Source organism: Poecile atricapillus, chromosome 5 (genome assembly GCF_030490865.1).
Source record: "Poecile atricapillus isolate bPoeAtr1 chromosome 5, bPoeAtr1.hap1, whole genome shotgun sequence".
In the NCBI taxonomy this organism is placed as follows: domain Eukaryota; kingdom Metazoa; phylum Chordata; class Aves; order Passeriformes; family Paridae; genus Poecile; species Poecile atricapillus.
Window position 1 is genome coordinate 34,714,417 of NC_081253.1, and position 16,125 is coordinate 34,730,541.

At 42.6% G+C, this 16,125-nt stretch overlaps 1 protein-coding gene across 6 annotated transcripts in view; it reads right to left on the minus strand.

Moving 5' to 3' along the window:
• Nucleotides 1-5,452: 5,452 nt before the first annotated feature.
• Nucleotides 5,453-16,125, minus strand: part of IKZF2 (IKAROS family zinc finger 2) — a 115,985-nt gene continuing 105,312 nt past the window's right edge. For all 6 annotated transcript variants that reach the window (XM_058839978.1, XM_058839976.1, XM_058839977.1 and 3 more), the window contains one exon: nt 5,453-13,454. In XM_058839978.1, coding sequence (XP_058695961.1) covers nt 12,730-13,454 — 725 coding nt within the window. In that variant the 3' untranslated portion in view covers nt 5,453-12,729. The remainder of the gene's footprint in view (nt 13,455-16,125) is intronic.

Sequence of the window (16,125 nt, forward strand, 5' to 3'; positions counted from 1 at the left end):
GTCAGGTTTTGCAACTTAACTGATAAAAACAAATCAGCCCCAGAAACAAATTCCCTGACTCATTTCAAAGAGGGGAAAAAAGAAAAAAAAAAAAGGCTTCAAGGAAGATCTCTTTTTTTTCCCCATCTCGCAGATTTCTGGGAGTGCTTTGAATTATTTTTGCAAGGAATAAAACGTCCTTGCTCCTGATAGATTGCAGCATTCTCTGCTCGGGAGACAAATCAATATTACAGATCACAAATAAAATAGTCAGAAGGATTGAAAACAGGATTTACAACTGAATAGCTACCACACCTACATGAAAATAATAATTTACATTCCTCACCACACCCTCTCAACTACACACAGGCAGCCTGAAACAGGAAAAGTAACAAAAATAATGGGAAAGAGCAGCAAAGAGTGTCTTGACATTATTTGAACTGATATGAAAACAGGAGTTGAGGGCAGGGAAGCATTTCCTCTTGAAACCAAAAAAAAAAAACCAAAAAAAACACAGAAACCTTCCGAGGGTTTAGAGTTTCAGGCTCTCTTATTGAGGGAAAAAATCCCCAAATCCTCCCAAATCTATGAAAAGCATACACTTTCCATAGAGAATGGCTACATTGAAAAGCAATTTTCTGTTAAAAATCAGTTCTGACAGGGTAGTTTCATCCAGGCTTGGATGTTGGATACCACAGGAGCATTTGCCAGGAATAAAAATAAGCATTTAGCTCTGAAGGGCTGGGATGGCAGGTTTAAAGATGACTCCTTGCCTAGGGAAGAGGCTCCTCTGTCTCAGGGATGGCCAGTGACAGATCAGAAGGGATAGAGGTTCACGATTTGTGTGGGAGTCTTGAATAATCTGTTCCTATTTTAATGTGAACATGGGTGGTAACATGGAATTACAGTGTGTGGAGGCGGGCTGGTGTGCAAGGATTAATGAAAAATAATGAGATAATATTGAGCACTTCTATAGTCTCATTACAAGGGCTCAGTTTCTCCACTGACAGAAATCCCTGGAAAATACCGTGCTCTGGGACTCCATCCCTAATCTTTGTACCAGGAATTAACAGGAAACACAAAGGCTGTTTCACAAGTATATTCCTTTGAAAAGAGATTTCATTCTTAGTCTAAAATTTTAGGCTGCTCTGCACTTACACAGTAATCCTTTCAACTCATATTTCATTGAATCCAGAAGTCATTGTGGCTCCTGAGGTACTCTGCTGTGAAAAAAACCCCAAAACAAACACTTATAATTGCATGCTGGAAGTTATGACAATGTTTATATGATGCACCAAGAAGAGACAAAAATAAGCACTGAAGGGCACAAGGGTAAAGCTGGGTTTATTGAGGACTAACTACATTAGGATTGACTAAAAAGAAAGAAAAAAACAACCCAAGCATGTTCAAACTGCAATCCAAGCAAAATTTATTTTTAGTCCCTCGATTATTGCGAGTTTCATAATGGGATTTTGAGGCCCTGCCGTTGTGTCCCATTAACAAGGACTCTGTTATATATTCCGCAGTGTCGTGGTGGGAAATGATTCATGGCAGGGCTGGGATTTGACATTTGAGCACAGAGATGGAGGGAAAAGTGCTTTGATTCGCCGTGTTTTAAAAACAAACTCACCCTCAGAAGAAACTCCAGTAAGTTCTTGAAAGTACGGCATAAAAATAGAAATATTAGTGTTATAGAAGCCAGAAACCAAGGCTTAACCTTTATTAACTGGGAAAATGATAAGGGTTTTGGTAGAGCTGGAGAAAGGCACTGGCAGAATGCAGGGCTGGACTGGGAAATCAGAAATATAAATGTGTAGATGGCTACAAGACTGATGCAGTGATAGGGACAGGACCCTGATCCATCAAGGCAATCCTACAATTGCAATTTCCTACAATGTCCTACAATGGCACTGTGGGATTTCTGCTCCATGCACTAAAATTCAGACTGTCCCACTAGCTGAATTTTGAGGGGATTTTTTTAAGCAAAATCAGTAATCCAGCAATCCTGTGTGAAAGGAATCGGGAAATTCTCCTCACTGAACAGAAGCATTCCTTGGAGACAACATACATCAAACATGACTTAAAGGAAGATTAACTTTTATTCAGATGATATCTTAAGGAATTTCCATTCTCATGTGAATGATGAACACTTTTATTATGGGGAGAGGCTGGTTTATCTTTAACCAAGAATTTACAAGAGATTTGTAAAGCAAACAACAAACAATTTACGAAGCTTCATGAGATCTTCCTTTTATTCTGAAGGGTTTGTACTGTGAATGCTGCCAGGTCGATGGCTGTGTCGTGAAAGGAAGGACAAGCTGGCCAATGTGAAATGCCCAACAAATCCCTACTGGGAACATCACCTCTGGAAACAACAGAGGGAACTCAGCCAAAAACCCAAGCTGAGGGAAGGGTTCAAAGGAAATGTGTGTGCAGCCCAAGTGTTTCCAGAAAAATCTTAGACCACTAATTCAAAACCAGGACAGAGTGATTGGCAGGTGACTGATGCCACCATTTGACACAGCAGGACCCTCGTGGACACTTCTCCCGCTGATGCTGAAGCTGATGGAAGACATTTCTTTAGCTCCAGTGAACATTAAAAGCAGATCTGTGCTCAATCCCCCCTCTCATAACCCACACTCAGAACCCCAGCTCATAACACACTCAGTCTCTCTAGCTAATTAACAGGATTTGTGAGAAGGTAGAAATGTGATTCCTTGAAGGTGCCAAAGCACCACACGTGCTTCCTGCTGCAAGAAAGAAAAGTGTATGCATACACCAATGTGTCCAGAAAGCTTGAATGGAAAACCCTTTCATGTCAGAAGTTTATTTTTATTGGTAAAATATTAAATAATATACAGAATTAAAAACTGCACTTACACTTCTGAGAAGAAATAATTCTTGGACAAATTATATGCTTGTTCCTGAGATTCCCTACATTTATTCCAGTAGCTGTGCACTCAAGACAGTACAAACCTTTATAATATAATCCTTTTCACAAAGTATTACAAAGTTTCTGCAGCTTCTTTTATTTATACACACACATACACGCACACACACGGACTCCCACTCTCACGTGGCTGTACAACACTCACACAGGTACAGAGCACACACATACAGATGTGCAACCATATGTATGCATGTATGCTAAGAAGAAAATAAAAATAACAACAAGTCCCATAGTTCAGTCTATAGCGGCAAAACTCTTTTAGCAGGGGGATACAGGTTTACATTAGGGTTGCTCACATGCACCACTGTCAAAGGGATTGTTTCTGAACTCCTTTTAGAAGAGCACCTTCCAATGAACACATAAAGAAGTGGGACAATTCCCAGTGTCTTCACTGGCCTTTTGAGTAAACTCTGATGTAATTTTTAATTTTTTTTTTAATTTTTAATTTTTTTTTAATTTAAAAGATTCCTCTATTTGAGCTCGGAAGATCTATCACAGAACTAAAAATCCTTAAACTGGGAGGAAAAAAAGGGGTCATTTCCCACGTTAGTCGCCATCAGGCTGTGGTCAGGAAAAGAGCACTGAGGAGGGCAGAGGGCAGCTCAGGAGCAGCAGGAGAAGATGCCATGGCCAAGGGCTGGAGCTCCCTGGGCAGGGCTCAGGTCCTGCTGCTCAGTGAGGCTCAGGAGCACCAGGAGAAGATGCCATGGCCAAGGGCTGGAGCTCCCTGGGCAGGGCTCAGGTCCTGCTGCTCAGTGAGGATCCAGGAGCAGCAGGAGAAGATGCCATGGCCAAGGGCTGAAGCTCCCTGGGCAGGCAGGGCTCAGGTCCTGCTGCTCAGTGAGGCTCAGGAGCAGCAGGAGAAGATGCCATGGCCAAGGGCTGGAGCACCCTGGGCAGGCAGGGCTCAGGTCCTGCTGCTCAGTGAGGATCCAGGAGCAGCAGGAGAAGATGCCATGGCCAAGGGCTGGAGCACCCTGGGCAGGCAGGGCTCAGGTCCTGCTGCTCAGTGAGGCTCAGGAGCAGCAGGAGCTGAACCCCCCCAGGAGTCTCCCAGAGCTCAGCCAAGGAGCCAGACCCAGCGGGCACCCACCCAATGGGTTCTTCTGCAGCTCAGACACCAGGGGCTGGGCAACAATTTTGGCAATCAGTCAGGAAGGGATACAGTCTCCTGGCCTCTGTTATTATTAAAAAGAAATCTCTTAAATACAAATTTAAAGGACAAAAGTGGCTACTGTGCATGCGCAGTAACTGCCTTTCCAAGAAGCCTCAATGGGATTTTATTCTTTTTTTTTTATTACGTACCTAAATACATATTTACAGAACAGCGGCTTCAGTCTACTGGGGCAGGGGGGGAAGGGAAGGCATTAAAAATACACTATATATAAATATGCATGATATGTAAAACAAGTCCCATCTAAACTTATATAAGACAAGGACAATTCTAAAGAAGCTTTTCTGGTCTCTCAGGTAGATAAAGGACACGAGTCCTGTAATTCTTACGCAGGCAAATCTCTCCCTAGAGTAAATGGCAGTTTTGCCCAGCTAAGAGATTAGGCCTAATCCAAAATCCATCGTCAAAGTCAACAGGAGTCTCCACCGAGTGGGTTTTGGATAAGACCAAAAGATCTTTTTATTTTTTGTAATTTTTAATAAACATCAATATTAAGTGCTTTTCTTAAAAAAGCTGCAATTAGAAAAGAAGAGGAAGGAAGAGTCAAGAACAGGTATGTCCTTAATTCTGGATGTGGATGTGTTTCAATGCCAACAACAAGCAGGAGGTAAATTATGGGCTTTAGCCTTAATTTACAGTTTCTCATCTTTTGTCAGTCACTATCAGTTTACTTGAACCATATCTTTAAATTCATTTTGGGCAGAGCATTTTGTTTCACTGATTTGTGTGGACTGAGGAAGGAACACAGAAACCACTGCACATTAATAAGATGTCAGGGTAAGTATTGCACTTGAACAGAAAAATAACCCAAATGTTGGTGATGTTTGTTTTTAGAACTAATACAGGCAATTCATCCATGTCTGCAATGATCACGTTTAGGAAGCAGGATCCAAGAATGAAGCATAAGAAGCAAATTTGGGGTTGGTAACCCCCACCCTGGAATACAACAGTAGTAAAACTTTTTTTAAAGCATTTTCTTCCAACAGGAAAAAAAAATTATAGGACTTTTTTTTTTTTTTTTTTTACTTTACAATTTTAAATCTTCTAAACATTTGCATTAAAAGTTTCCAGTTTCTCATAAAAAGATAAACATTTTAGGAAAAAAAAACAAAACAAAACAACCAGAAAATAAAACCAACTAAAAAGGAAGGCAAATATACAGTATTATAATTACATCACTGTAGAGTCATCTCAAAGGTACCCTAGATCTTTAAAGTGTTACAAAGAGTATGTACCTTATTTTTTTTTTCTCAAATCAACTATCTTTTTTTTTTCTTTTTTCTGTTTTTAATAAAAAACTACACTTGAGTACAAAAATATGTAAACAGACTGTACAGCCAATGAACAAAAAAACCCAAAAACCATCCCCCCCCCCCCCCAAACCCCCTAGACAGCCCAAAGCTACAGGAGATAAGAGCAGGCCCAGACTTAAAGCTCCAAGAAGGAAAAAGGGGAAAGAGGAAAGCACAGAAAGCCAGAGGAGACTGCTACATGGTGAGGAAGTGAACATGTTCAAGCTCTGAGGACACTTGACAATTCGTCAAATAATTGATCACAGTTTCAGAATCCGAATGACTACAAAAACAACCAAAAAAAGTCCTTCCCTTGTTACAGTGTGTTCAGGAATGAACATCCATTTCCAGTAAGCAATGTCAAATCCCAGTTAGTGCATAGTAGGGATTCAGTGACCTCCACCCCTGCAAGAAGCTTTTCTTACTCGATGTCACTTGAGGTAAAACTAAATGGCCCAATTTACTGCAAAGTGGCCCCACTGTGCTCCCCCCAGTCCCCACGGGAGGTGCCCATCCTGTCTCCAGCCTGGTGGCACAGAGCAGAGGCTGTGGTACCCAGGTACCGCCGAGGGCCAGGGATTAAGGCTGCTACACGGAGAAAGGGAACGCGCCTTCAGCGCTGCGGCTGCCCAGAGCTGCTGTGCTGCACCCTGATCTCACAGGTGATGGGAGTGATCAAACACACACACAGCTCCAGAGCTCCTGTGAGCTTCCACATCCAGCCAAAGGGATGGCACGAGGCTGATGATGCTCAAATGTTTTCCTGGGCTGCAGTGTGGTCGCCTAAACCAACACGAGCTGTGGGAAGGAAGCACTGGCCACAGCTTTGGGCCAGGCTGCTCCCTTTTCTCCCAGCAGGGTCCATGTGGTACCAGCCCCTCTCAAGACATGATCTGATTATCTTCATTGTCATTCACTCTGTTGAAATACTTCACATACTGCTAGTCAAAACATCACAGGTTTGTTTTTTTGTTGTTTTGTTTTGTTGGTTTTTTTTGCAACTGTAAAAAAATATTAGTTTTACTACAACTATGCAGGTTTCTGTTGAAATGGTCATTTCTGTCCACTGATTAATTAGGCCCCAAGATGAAAAGGAGAAGTTTGTACAGAAGGAGATAGCATGGAAAGCTATCTTCAAAGATGAGGACCCAAGTGAGCACACTGATAACCACCTGTCCAAAGGCTGGAAGCAAACAGGAACTAGGAATCTGCATGATCAACTGGGAAGGTAGGTGACTTAAACAAAGACTGGTTTTATTGTTTTCCTGGCCTCTTAAGCATGCAGTACTGCAAAGCCTGAGCCCACCCCTCCTCCTGACTGTCCTCTGCATGTTTCAGAGCCAGGTAGGAGAAGGACATAACCCACCCTTTCAGGTGGGGTTGTAGAAGGTCAAATTAGAAACCAAATTGGGAACCAGTGATGTTCTCCTTTGCTTGTATCTCAGAACACATGAATGGGATAGAAGGGAATCTATTCCTTAGGAAGCAAATTCTAGCTATTTTCTACCTAATTGCTCCCCTCACCACCCCTCTTTGGCTGCTGTGGCCTGGGCCCAGCAGAGCAGTGCCAAGGGTGTGGCTCTGGGTCTGCCCAAAGCTTGCTGGCCCAGCCACCTTGTCCACGGTGGCCCATCTGCCTTGGCTGTGCCGGCACACTTGGCTCTGCAGCCCTGCAGGGGGAACAACTGCACCTGAAACCAGGTCACCAACCCGCTGGGAAAGTCCCAGAACCAGCACTGTGCTCGTCTCTGCAGTGCTCCAGCTCATGAACCCCCTGAACACCTCCTGCTGATGAGCTTCTCTCGCCTCTATACCAATTCCTGGCGTGGCAGCAGCGTGACGGGAAAACTTGCAAACCGCTTCCAAAGGACTCGCCACATTTCTTTTTCCAGGCTGAAGCAAGTGCTTTAAAGTCTGCTCCCAGTCCTAAGGGGGAGCTTTAAAGCAGAGCAAAGTCCACTTCCAAGGGTGCTGTACTTAAAGCTCTGAGAGGGAGGAAACAGGAGCCGCTTCCCTGGCTCTCTGTAGGGCACGGCACAGCTGGGGGCTCCCACGGCAAGTCCTGGCATTGCGCTGGGGATGCCGTGTTCCCTGGGACCAGCTACAGACCAGCTCTGGCTGGATAGCTGGAATGCACTTTGCTAGGGTCATTTTCAGCCCTTCCCACTCCTAAAAGCCATCTAACTCCAGGAAATCTCACAGCAAAGTACCCAACAGGGTCCTCTCTTCGGGTCAAGCTGCCCAGGAGGGTGCAGAGCAGGAGAAGGGATGTTTCCTTTGGGTTGGTTTTTGTTGTGCATTCTGAAAGGGTCTGGTAGGATATCACAAACGACATCAGGATCTCCCAAAATGCATTTGGAAAAGGCACATATACAATTAAGCATATATCTAACTACACAATACCATATATATATAAATATACTTTCTCAAGCTCTCCAGCTGCCCCAGACCACAGGCCATCCATTTTTGTTTTTAAATGCTATTAAGCCAAGCTAAAATGTGAATTGCTAGCAGAAAAGCCAATCTCATCACCCTTTTCCTAAAATCCCACACTGACTTTAGGTAACTCTGGCAGCCTCCCTCCTCCCCCCTCATTCCATTATAAAGCACAGCAAGAGTTAAGGAAAGGAATTTATCCAGCGAAGGAACTGCATTATGTAGCTCCTGCCCTTGGCTGAAATAAGCACCTTTGCTGCAATTACCTCCAAAATTTCTTTCTGGAGGAAGGAGCATCTGTTGTCTGGCTTCTTTTACATCAGAACAAGCTAGCCCAGGACCTGGGCAGTATTAATGCCCCATGAAAGCCTAGTTTTGAAGGGTTGGGTTCCATTACTGATGTCACAGAATCACACAGAATCACTGGGTTGGAAGAAACCTCTCCAAGATCGAGTCCAACCCAGCCCTAGAGCCTCAACTAAACCATGGCACCGAGTGCCACATCCAGTCTTTTTAAAAACACATCCAGGGATGGTGACTCCACCACCTCCCCAGGCAGACTATTCCAAAACTTTATCATCCTTTCTGTAAAAATCTTTTTTCTAATATCCAACCTACACCTCCTGCCTTACAGCACAAATTCAGGGAAGCCCTTGTAAAACAGAAAGAAATCTGGAAACTGTGACAATTGAGAATTTCTTCACCTTGTGGTAAACATACTTTAGGTTCACATGGCTACTTTGTGAGCTGGGTTCTCACATTGTAGAAACCAGTACCACTAAAAATCAGGCCAATTCACCCATTTAAAATCTTCCTCTCTACTACAGACCACTACAGGTTAATGCCTAGACACCTTTCACATCACATCACAGATGAAAGCACTTTTTAAGGAGAATAAAATTATTTTAATCCCATAAGTTATTCAATAAAAAGTGGGCTTTACTGAAAAATGCAATATATTTTGATGTGCACTCCCAACTGATTACAAAGAGAGGTGACTGTAAAATTCATCTGTCATAGCTGCAGATATATAGATAATGCCCTTTGCTCCAAGGATATGGATCACACCAAGAGCAGAATAAGCAGTCACACTTCTCTTTAAATTAATAGGCTTTTAATCCTCTAAACTGAGTCAGAATATTGCCATTTTTGATGTAAAAGAAGCAAAAGGGTTTACTGGCAGAGAAGTGCACAGAATTTCTTTTTTTTTTTTAAATGAAAATGGGGAATGCTTACAGAAAGCCAATTCTAAATTTGCAAATGCATGTTTCTAACCGGAAACCCGATTCCAAGAATTTCAAAAGAGTCCAATAAAAATCAGCCAGGTTCAATTTCCAGCACCAAATACTAAGAACAAACGGATTTGGAGGCCAAGGATTAGCTACTGAAATTCCTAGTACACTGTGAATGACTAATGAACTTGATGAAACTCAAGAGCTTTTCTTAGAAATCCAATTCTTGCAGAGAGCAAGCAAGAAAAAACACTCAAAGAAATCTCTGCTACCCCATTTTGTTCACTTTTGTGAAGGGACAAACTGCATTACATAAAGCTCTCTAATAATTTTCAGCAGGAATTGAATTCTAAAGTACATGTTAATTCAAAATTTTGTTCAAAATTTGAACTAGAATTTAATCTTTCTTATTTTCCTAACTCTAGAATAAAAGTCTTCAGTGAATGTTTAGAAAAGGACATTGATAATAAGAAATTAATGTGACACCTCAAGTTTCTTCCTCTGCAAAAAATGTAATTTCTGTAAGGTAACTGCCCAGTGCCTCCCCAGTTCCCTGTGCCTGTGAGACCAGGACACACTGATCTCACCTGCTACCATTAGATCAAGAAGCTGGACTTAACTGAAGCCAGGTCCAAAATCAGTGGGCCTTCCCATCTGATCCTTTACAGAACACACCCTACTGGAGGTATCATCAGTGAACCAAAGTGCACACTAACAAACTGCAGATGTAATTGCAGCCAACTGATGTGTGGATACACAAGAGATTCTCTACCTTTCCCGTATTCCGGTGCTTTCCCAAACAAAGGCAGACATTTTATACTCTTTTTCCCCAGTGCTAACTATTCCAAGAAACCACAGCCCAGTGCTCTTTCACTGACCACAGAGGGGAGAACAGAGTGTTTCCCCCAGAGACTGAAAGGATTTGCCGGCAACCTTTCTCTCTTGCTTGGGCATGTGTTTTTCTGACGGCCCAAGCAACCCTCAAGGCCCAAGAACCTTTCCCTTTCCACCCTTGTTCTTAAAGGACCTTTCCTGCCTCAGTAAATCACTTTTTTTTCTTTTCTGAATTTCCAGGCACATCCTGACAAAAAGCAAGGCCGCCTGCCTCCTAAGCCCACCTCCCTGACTGCAGAGAACCAGCCACATGGAATAAAAGTGATGCCCTCCAGCATCTCCCTGCTTTTCTCCTGCACAAACTCTTTTGACTGCACCAAGCACAAGACAATGAGAATGGTCCAGAGGATGGCACTGGTTCATTTGCCCCAGTTTCCTCTACATTAGGGTGAAGAAAGAAGGAGGGGGAGGAACCCAACGACATTAAGAACAATGTTGGGAATAGATCTTTAAATCTGTCTCTCCAAAGCCTGCATATTCCCAGCCTTGATAGGTCTCACATTACACAAGATGACATCTCTCTCCATATTGTATTATAATTAATAGGCTACTGCAAGACTTTACCAGCTCCTACTTAATAGCATTGCAGTGCTGGGAAGCAGTCATCAGGTAATCTGGCCATGATCTACTGTATTCTTTCTAAACACAGGTTCTAGCTGCCAAGAATGTCACCATAAAAAGATTTCAATCAATACCACTCAGCTCCTACTTTCAAATGCTCCAGGTCTAGGAAGAGAAGAAGAAAAAAACCCAGTACCCTCAAAACGAACAGCAAACTGGCATATGCATCAAGTGCACAGATTGGAGGGAGCAGATGGGAATTCATTATGGCCTGATCTTGCTCTCTCTTTTATACTTTAGTAACTTTATCCTTTGGAAAAGGTCTCCCCAAGCGCATGGTGACGGTGCGTGCGGAGGGGGTTAAACCCATCCAGATCTTTCCATTCTCAAGCTGTGCTCTTGTTGCCAAACAACAACATTTCAATTGTGATTGGTACAAACAGTTGGGTTTCAATGGCAATCTGTCCCGTAGGTTTAAGCCCAGTTTTTACTGATGCAACTTGCTGGGTGGTTGCTGGCTTTGTTATTTACTGAGAGAGAAAGAAAGGAAACAAAACAGATCAGTGGACTTGTTTTCTTGTCCAGTCTCTAGGTCAAGGACTCACTCTGGAGTGTGTTTCTCCATTTGCTTTCCCTACAGGAAAATTAATAAAATAGGAGTAAAAATGAAATCTTTAAGTTCAAATCAAGACACAACACCTCCACCTCCACTTATCACTTTCTGAAGAAGCAGGGAAGGATGTACATGACCTGTTGGCCACATGTATATGACCTGAAGGTTGTATGTAACCTGGCATAGCCAAGGCTATCCAGCAAAACCTGCTAATACTTTCACCCCTAAATTAAGCAGAATTGATGACATACAAACAAAAGGAAATCAGTGGTTCCAGCAAATAAGCAAGCAAGAAGTCAACAAGAGAAAAAACAGTCAAGGTTGGGATCACGATGTAGCTGAAGTAGTTGGGGCAGCTCCATTAAATTCAATGGAGCCAAGAGGATAAATGCTGGCCAAGGATCTGGCTCCTAACGCTTTCCCAGCTGCAAGTCTTAGTTTAGGCTGTTGCCAAGAGGTTAACACTGTAATAGTAGAATGAGAAAGTATTTACATAATTATATATCTATATATACCTATATTTAAAGAACACTTTGCTACTAGTACTTTTGTCATTTAAAAAATCCATAATTTTAACCCAAAAGTATTTCAGAAGAACAGCAGAACCTCTTGAGTAAACTACAGACTCTCACTGACTCCTAGGCCACTTACTGTCCTAGCAGCATGTTTAAATGTTATTTCTAAATGCTTTTTCTTAAAACTTAGGGTGCAACTAAAGAAGTAAGGCTCCCAAGGGTCTCTAAGAAGCCAGTGAAACAACACATAGGCATGGAGTAACAGAATATCAACAATTCTAAAAAAAAGGTGCTTCATAAGTTAAGGAAAATAAAAACACAAAGCCTCAAACTTACCACAGAAGGCCCTCAGACTTATGAAACTAAACTGCTGTAATGTGGTACAGTGTTAAGACATACATTTCTTTTTTTCTTTTTCTTTTTTTTTTTTTTTTTAAATTTATTTACATTCTAGAGGGGCAATAGACACTGAACCCAGGAAAACAGCTCACCCTTGAAAGTGATTTTGAAAGGAATATTGACTTTGATTCATGCTCCTAACTCCCTAACAGTTTTGTTTTAAAAATAATTGTTCGTTCTGCAGGACAAAGTTCCCCCCTTTCCTCCAGCCACCGAAAGTTCGCACCAGATCTTCACATTAGAAAAAGGCTCTCCTCTGAAATGTTTCTACCTATTCCTCTGAAATTGCAAATGAATGGCATCTTGATGGGACTTGAAAGCACCTGGCATGGTTGAGTGATATCCCAAAAGAGGACATGGTGTACAACTGACTGAGACGGACACGGACTGCCTTCCAATTCCCACAGAAAGCAAGGCGGATCACTCCCCAAAAACCGACGGCCGTAACAAACCCCTCCTTTATCCATTCCCTTCCTTCTTTCCATTCTTAAGCTGGGCAGAGAAAATGAGGTTGGGTCCACAAAAAATAAGGTTAATAATAATAATTAAACAACAGCAACAACAACAACAGCAACAACAACAAAATAGGCGTCTCAATGTCTGAGGAAAAGTGGGATTGTAAGTGCAGTATTTCTTCATGTGCAGTTCTTCTACTTCATACGAGTCCCCTTTGGATGAGAAGGCCTAGCGGAATGTGTGCTCCCCCCGGACTATGTGCGACGAGAACTCATAGCGGTCCTGGCTCCGGTAGCCACAGATGTTGCACTCCAGCGGGTCCCGGTAGCCGTGGCAGCCCATGTGGATGGTGTACATGACATGGTCCAGGAAGAGGACGCGACAGTGCTCACACTTGAAAGCCCTAATCTGCTCCCCTTCTCCGTTGATCACCTTGTACATATCCTTTAAAGAGCCCTTAGGAGCTTTTGTGACCTCCAAAGGCTTGGCCTCCTCCTTCACATAAGCCGGGTTTGGCTTTATCTTGGGGGTTAAGGCAGCGTTTCCTGGGTAGGACTGGCGGTCGTCGTGGCTGCTGTCTGAGTCAGTAGAATCCAGGCAGCTATTGCTGGGGGAGCCCTCTCTATCCTGGATTCGACTCTTTGGTCTGATGAGGGAGATGGGGCCATCCATGTTGTTCTCGTGGCTGTCGGCTGTTTCCCTGCTGATGGGCCTCTCTATCCTGCTGGGATGATAGACCTGAGCGTAAGCTGAGCTGATGACTGGGGCCACCTCTGCAATTGTGCTCGGTGTGTGCTGCATCAGGGGGTGAAGTGCCTCAGCTCCAAGGTAGGTGATTGCATTGGTGATGGCTTGGTCCATCATGTGAGACTGCATCAGCTCAGCCTCCTTGTCATAGCTTAGGTTCATATCAAAGGGGATATCTGGATAGCCAAATCTCATGAACTTTTCACCTAAGAGATAAAAGCAAATACATGAGCAAAATCAACGTAATCGCTGCAATGTTTCACTGTGAAATGGGTGGGGAGGGACAGAAATGCCCTGACTTGGGGTGAAATTATTCCAGGGTCTAAAGTTAACCTCCTTCTAATATTACTGACCTCATATAAAGTTCCTGTCCTAAGATGGGTAAAACAATACCCTCACCAAGAGATTTGTTTTTTAGTTTATTCCAGATGAAACATGTGGCTGCAGCAATTTCCAGAGCACTTCCAAATCTTCAACTGCACCTGACCATGCCCACACTTCAAGTTAGGAAATATATGTTAGCTGGTAGATAATGGATTGAAATGTTGAGGCCACTGAAGTTCTATGGTATGAAGTTCCATACCATTAGACATGCTCTCCCCAAAATTCAAGGGACCATTTCACATGTCCCCCACAATCTGAGGTGCCTCACACCTACCTTACAACAGGGCTGCACAGTGAGAAGCCTAAACAACAGGTACAGGGGGCTTCTTATGGTGGCACCTTTGGAGCCACCATAATGTAATCATTTAACCAGCAGAAAAAACCCCCAAACATTAAATGAGAGCATGTGGAGAAGAATGAAGATGAAGCCATTTGCAGGAGCAGTGGAGCCTGATCTTTGCAGTTTTCCTCCAAAAAAAGAGATTCTATCCTTTTTGGACTGAGAAAAAAAATACATTCACACACCCCTCCCTTCCCAGTGTCTATTTAGGCAAGAAAACAAATAGAGAAACCACAAATATAGCTTAGTTTCACTTGGTAAAAGGCAAAAGCATTTTTCATTGACACAGGATAAATTTATACATAATGATGCTGAAGCTGGCTGATTTGTAACTTTGAATCCTAACTCACATCCTTGTAACCTTTTCACATCAATGGCATGACAGATGTGCAAAACCAGAACCACATGCTGGTAATATTATGGCAGTCACAGGGCACACATGATATTACACATCACAGCTCTCCTTGCAGGTGAACAAACTGAACCACTGCTTACACCAGGGCTCAGCTCAGCAGCACTGCTTTTCCACTGATGGCTTTGGAGTGTCAGGACAGGCAAAGTTCATGGGATAACTTCTTTTTAGACAGGAAAGATTATATGTATATGATACAAGATACACATGTTCCTATGTGTTCACACATGTAATTAGCTAGCTGTTGACAGCTAACTTTTAAAGCTGATTTTATGAAGTCTGATAAATAATTTCGGTTGTTTTTCATTGTCTTTGTTACTTCACTTCCTCAGGACATAAAAGTAGACTTTTTTTTCCCAGTAGCATAAGCTAATAAATTCAAGAAGTCACTACTTACAAGTGGTTTGGCTACTCAAGAATTAAATTACTCAGGAATCTTCTTCTATCACCTTTTGCCAAAATTGCTTGGAACACAATGTGTATAAACCACTATAAGAAACAGAACTGTAATCCCAAATCTCTTCCAAATTGCATTAGTACATTTCAACACAGCTATCACTCAGCATTTTATTTTTGACTATAATAATTCATTCCACTTAGTGTGACTTATTCCAAAGTGATGCATAGAGAATTAACCATGTTATCCTCAGAGATGATGCCTCACTTCTGCTGGGGAACTTAGCCCTGATTATCAAGGTAATTAAATGTTAGTCTAAAGTGAAGTACATGAATATTCCTACTCTGTTCAGCAATACTGTTCACATGGCTGGACACCATACCATGTTTGTGTATCAATGGTGTGTACCCAACAATGGTCCTGGTAATCTAACATGACCTGTAGATGACCCTTGCCATCAAACATTTTCTTTTCAGTCTTCTGCATGTGGGCTGGCAGCCTGTGGAGGCTGTGCTGCCACAGACAGGATGGACAGCTCTGCAACTGGATGTGGCTCCAGCCTCCCATGGAACAGTGCAGCCCCCTCCCAAGTGGGGCCAAAGGGGGACTGGAGGACAGCTCCAGGAGGCAAGTGTGGCTGGTGTCCACTGGTGCCTGTGTCATTCTTGTGTTTGGATAAAGAAATGGATCTGGTGAGGGTCTGATCCAGCTGCCAAACACACTGGCTGTCCTTTGTAGGCTTTAGAGATCAGAAATATTACCCATCCTTTATGGGTTGCTTGGATAAATGATGCAAACCTTATTTTGATTCCTTTCATCATCCATGTTTAGTTACTCCAGCACAGACAGTAAAGAAAGCTGTAAATTGCCAGTGACCTGAATTATTTATTCCTTTAATTATGCACCAGTTCCAAAGATGTCAGAGCCTGAGAAATGGTGTGTGACATAAAAAAGTAAAATAAATTATAATACGGGAAGGAGAGGGCGTAAAACACAGAGCTCAGAAGTAACCAATCAACAGTTCAATAGACCAGTACAATGTAGTTTCTGAATTAAATTTCTCTTTAGCCAATTCTATACTTAAAATCAGCTAATCAGACCAATCATTCTGTATTTTCATTTAAACTATGCTCAAAGTCTATTTATCCTTGCCCTATGTTAGTGAAGTAGAAGAAAAAACATTCTCCCCTCTGGTCATATGACATTCAAATAAACCCCAAAACATGTATTTAAAGCAAGATCAAAGCACACAGACACAGCTGTCCTGTGATACCTGTAGTCCATCTCATCAAGTATCTAAAGCAGCTGCCATGTGGACACTTGGGAGAAAGCTACAAGAAACCT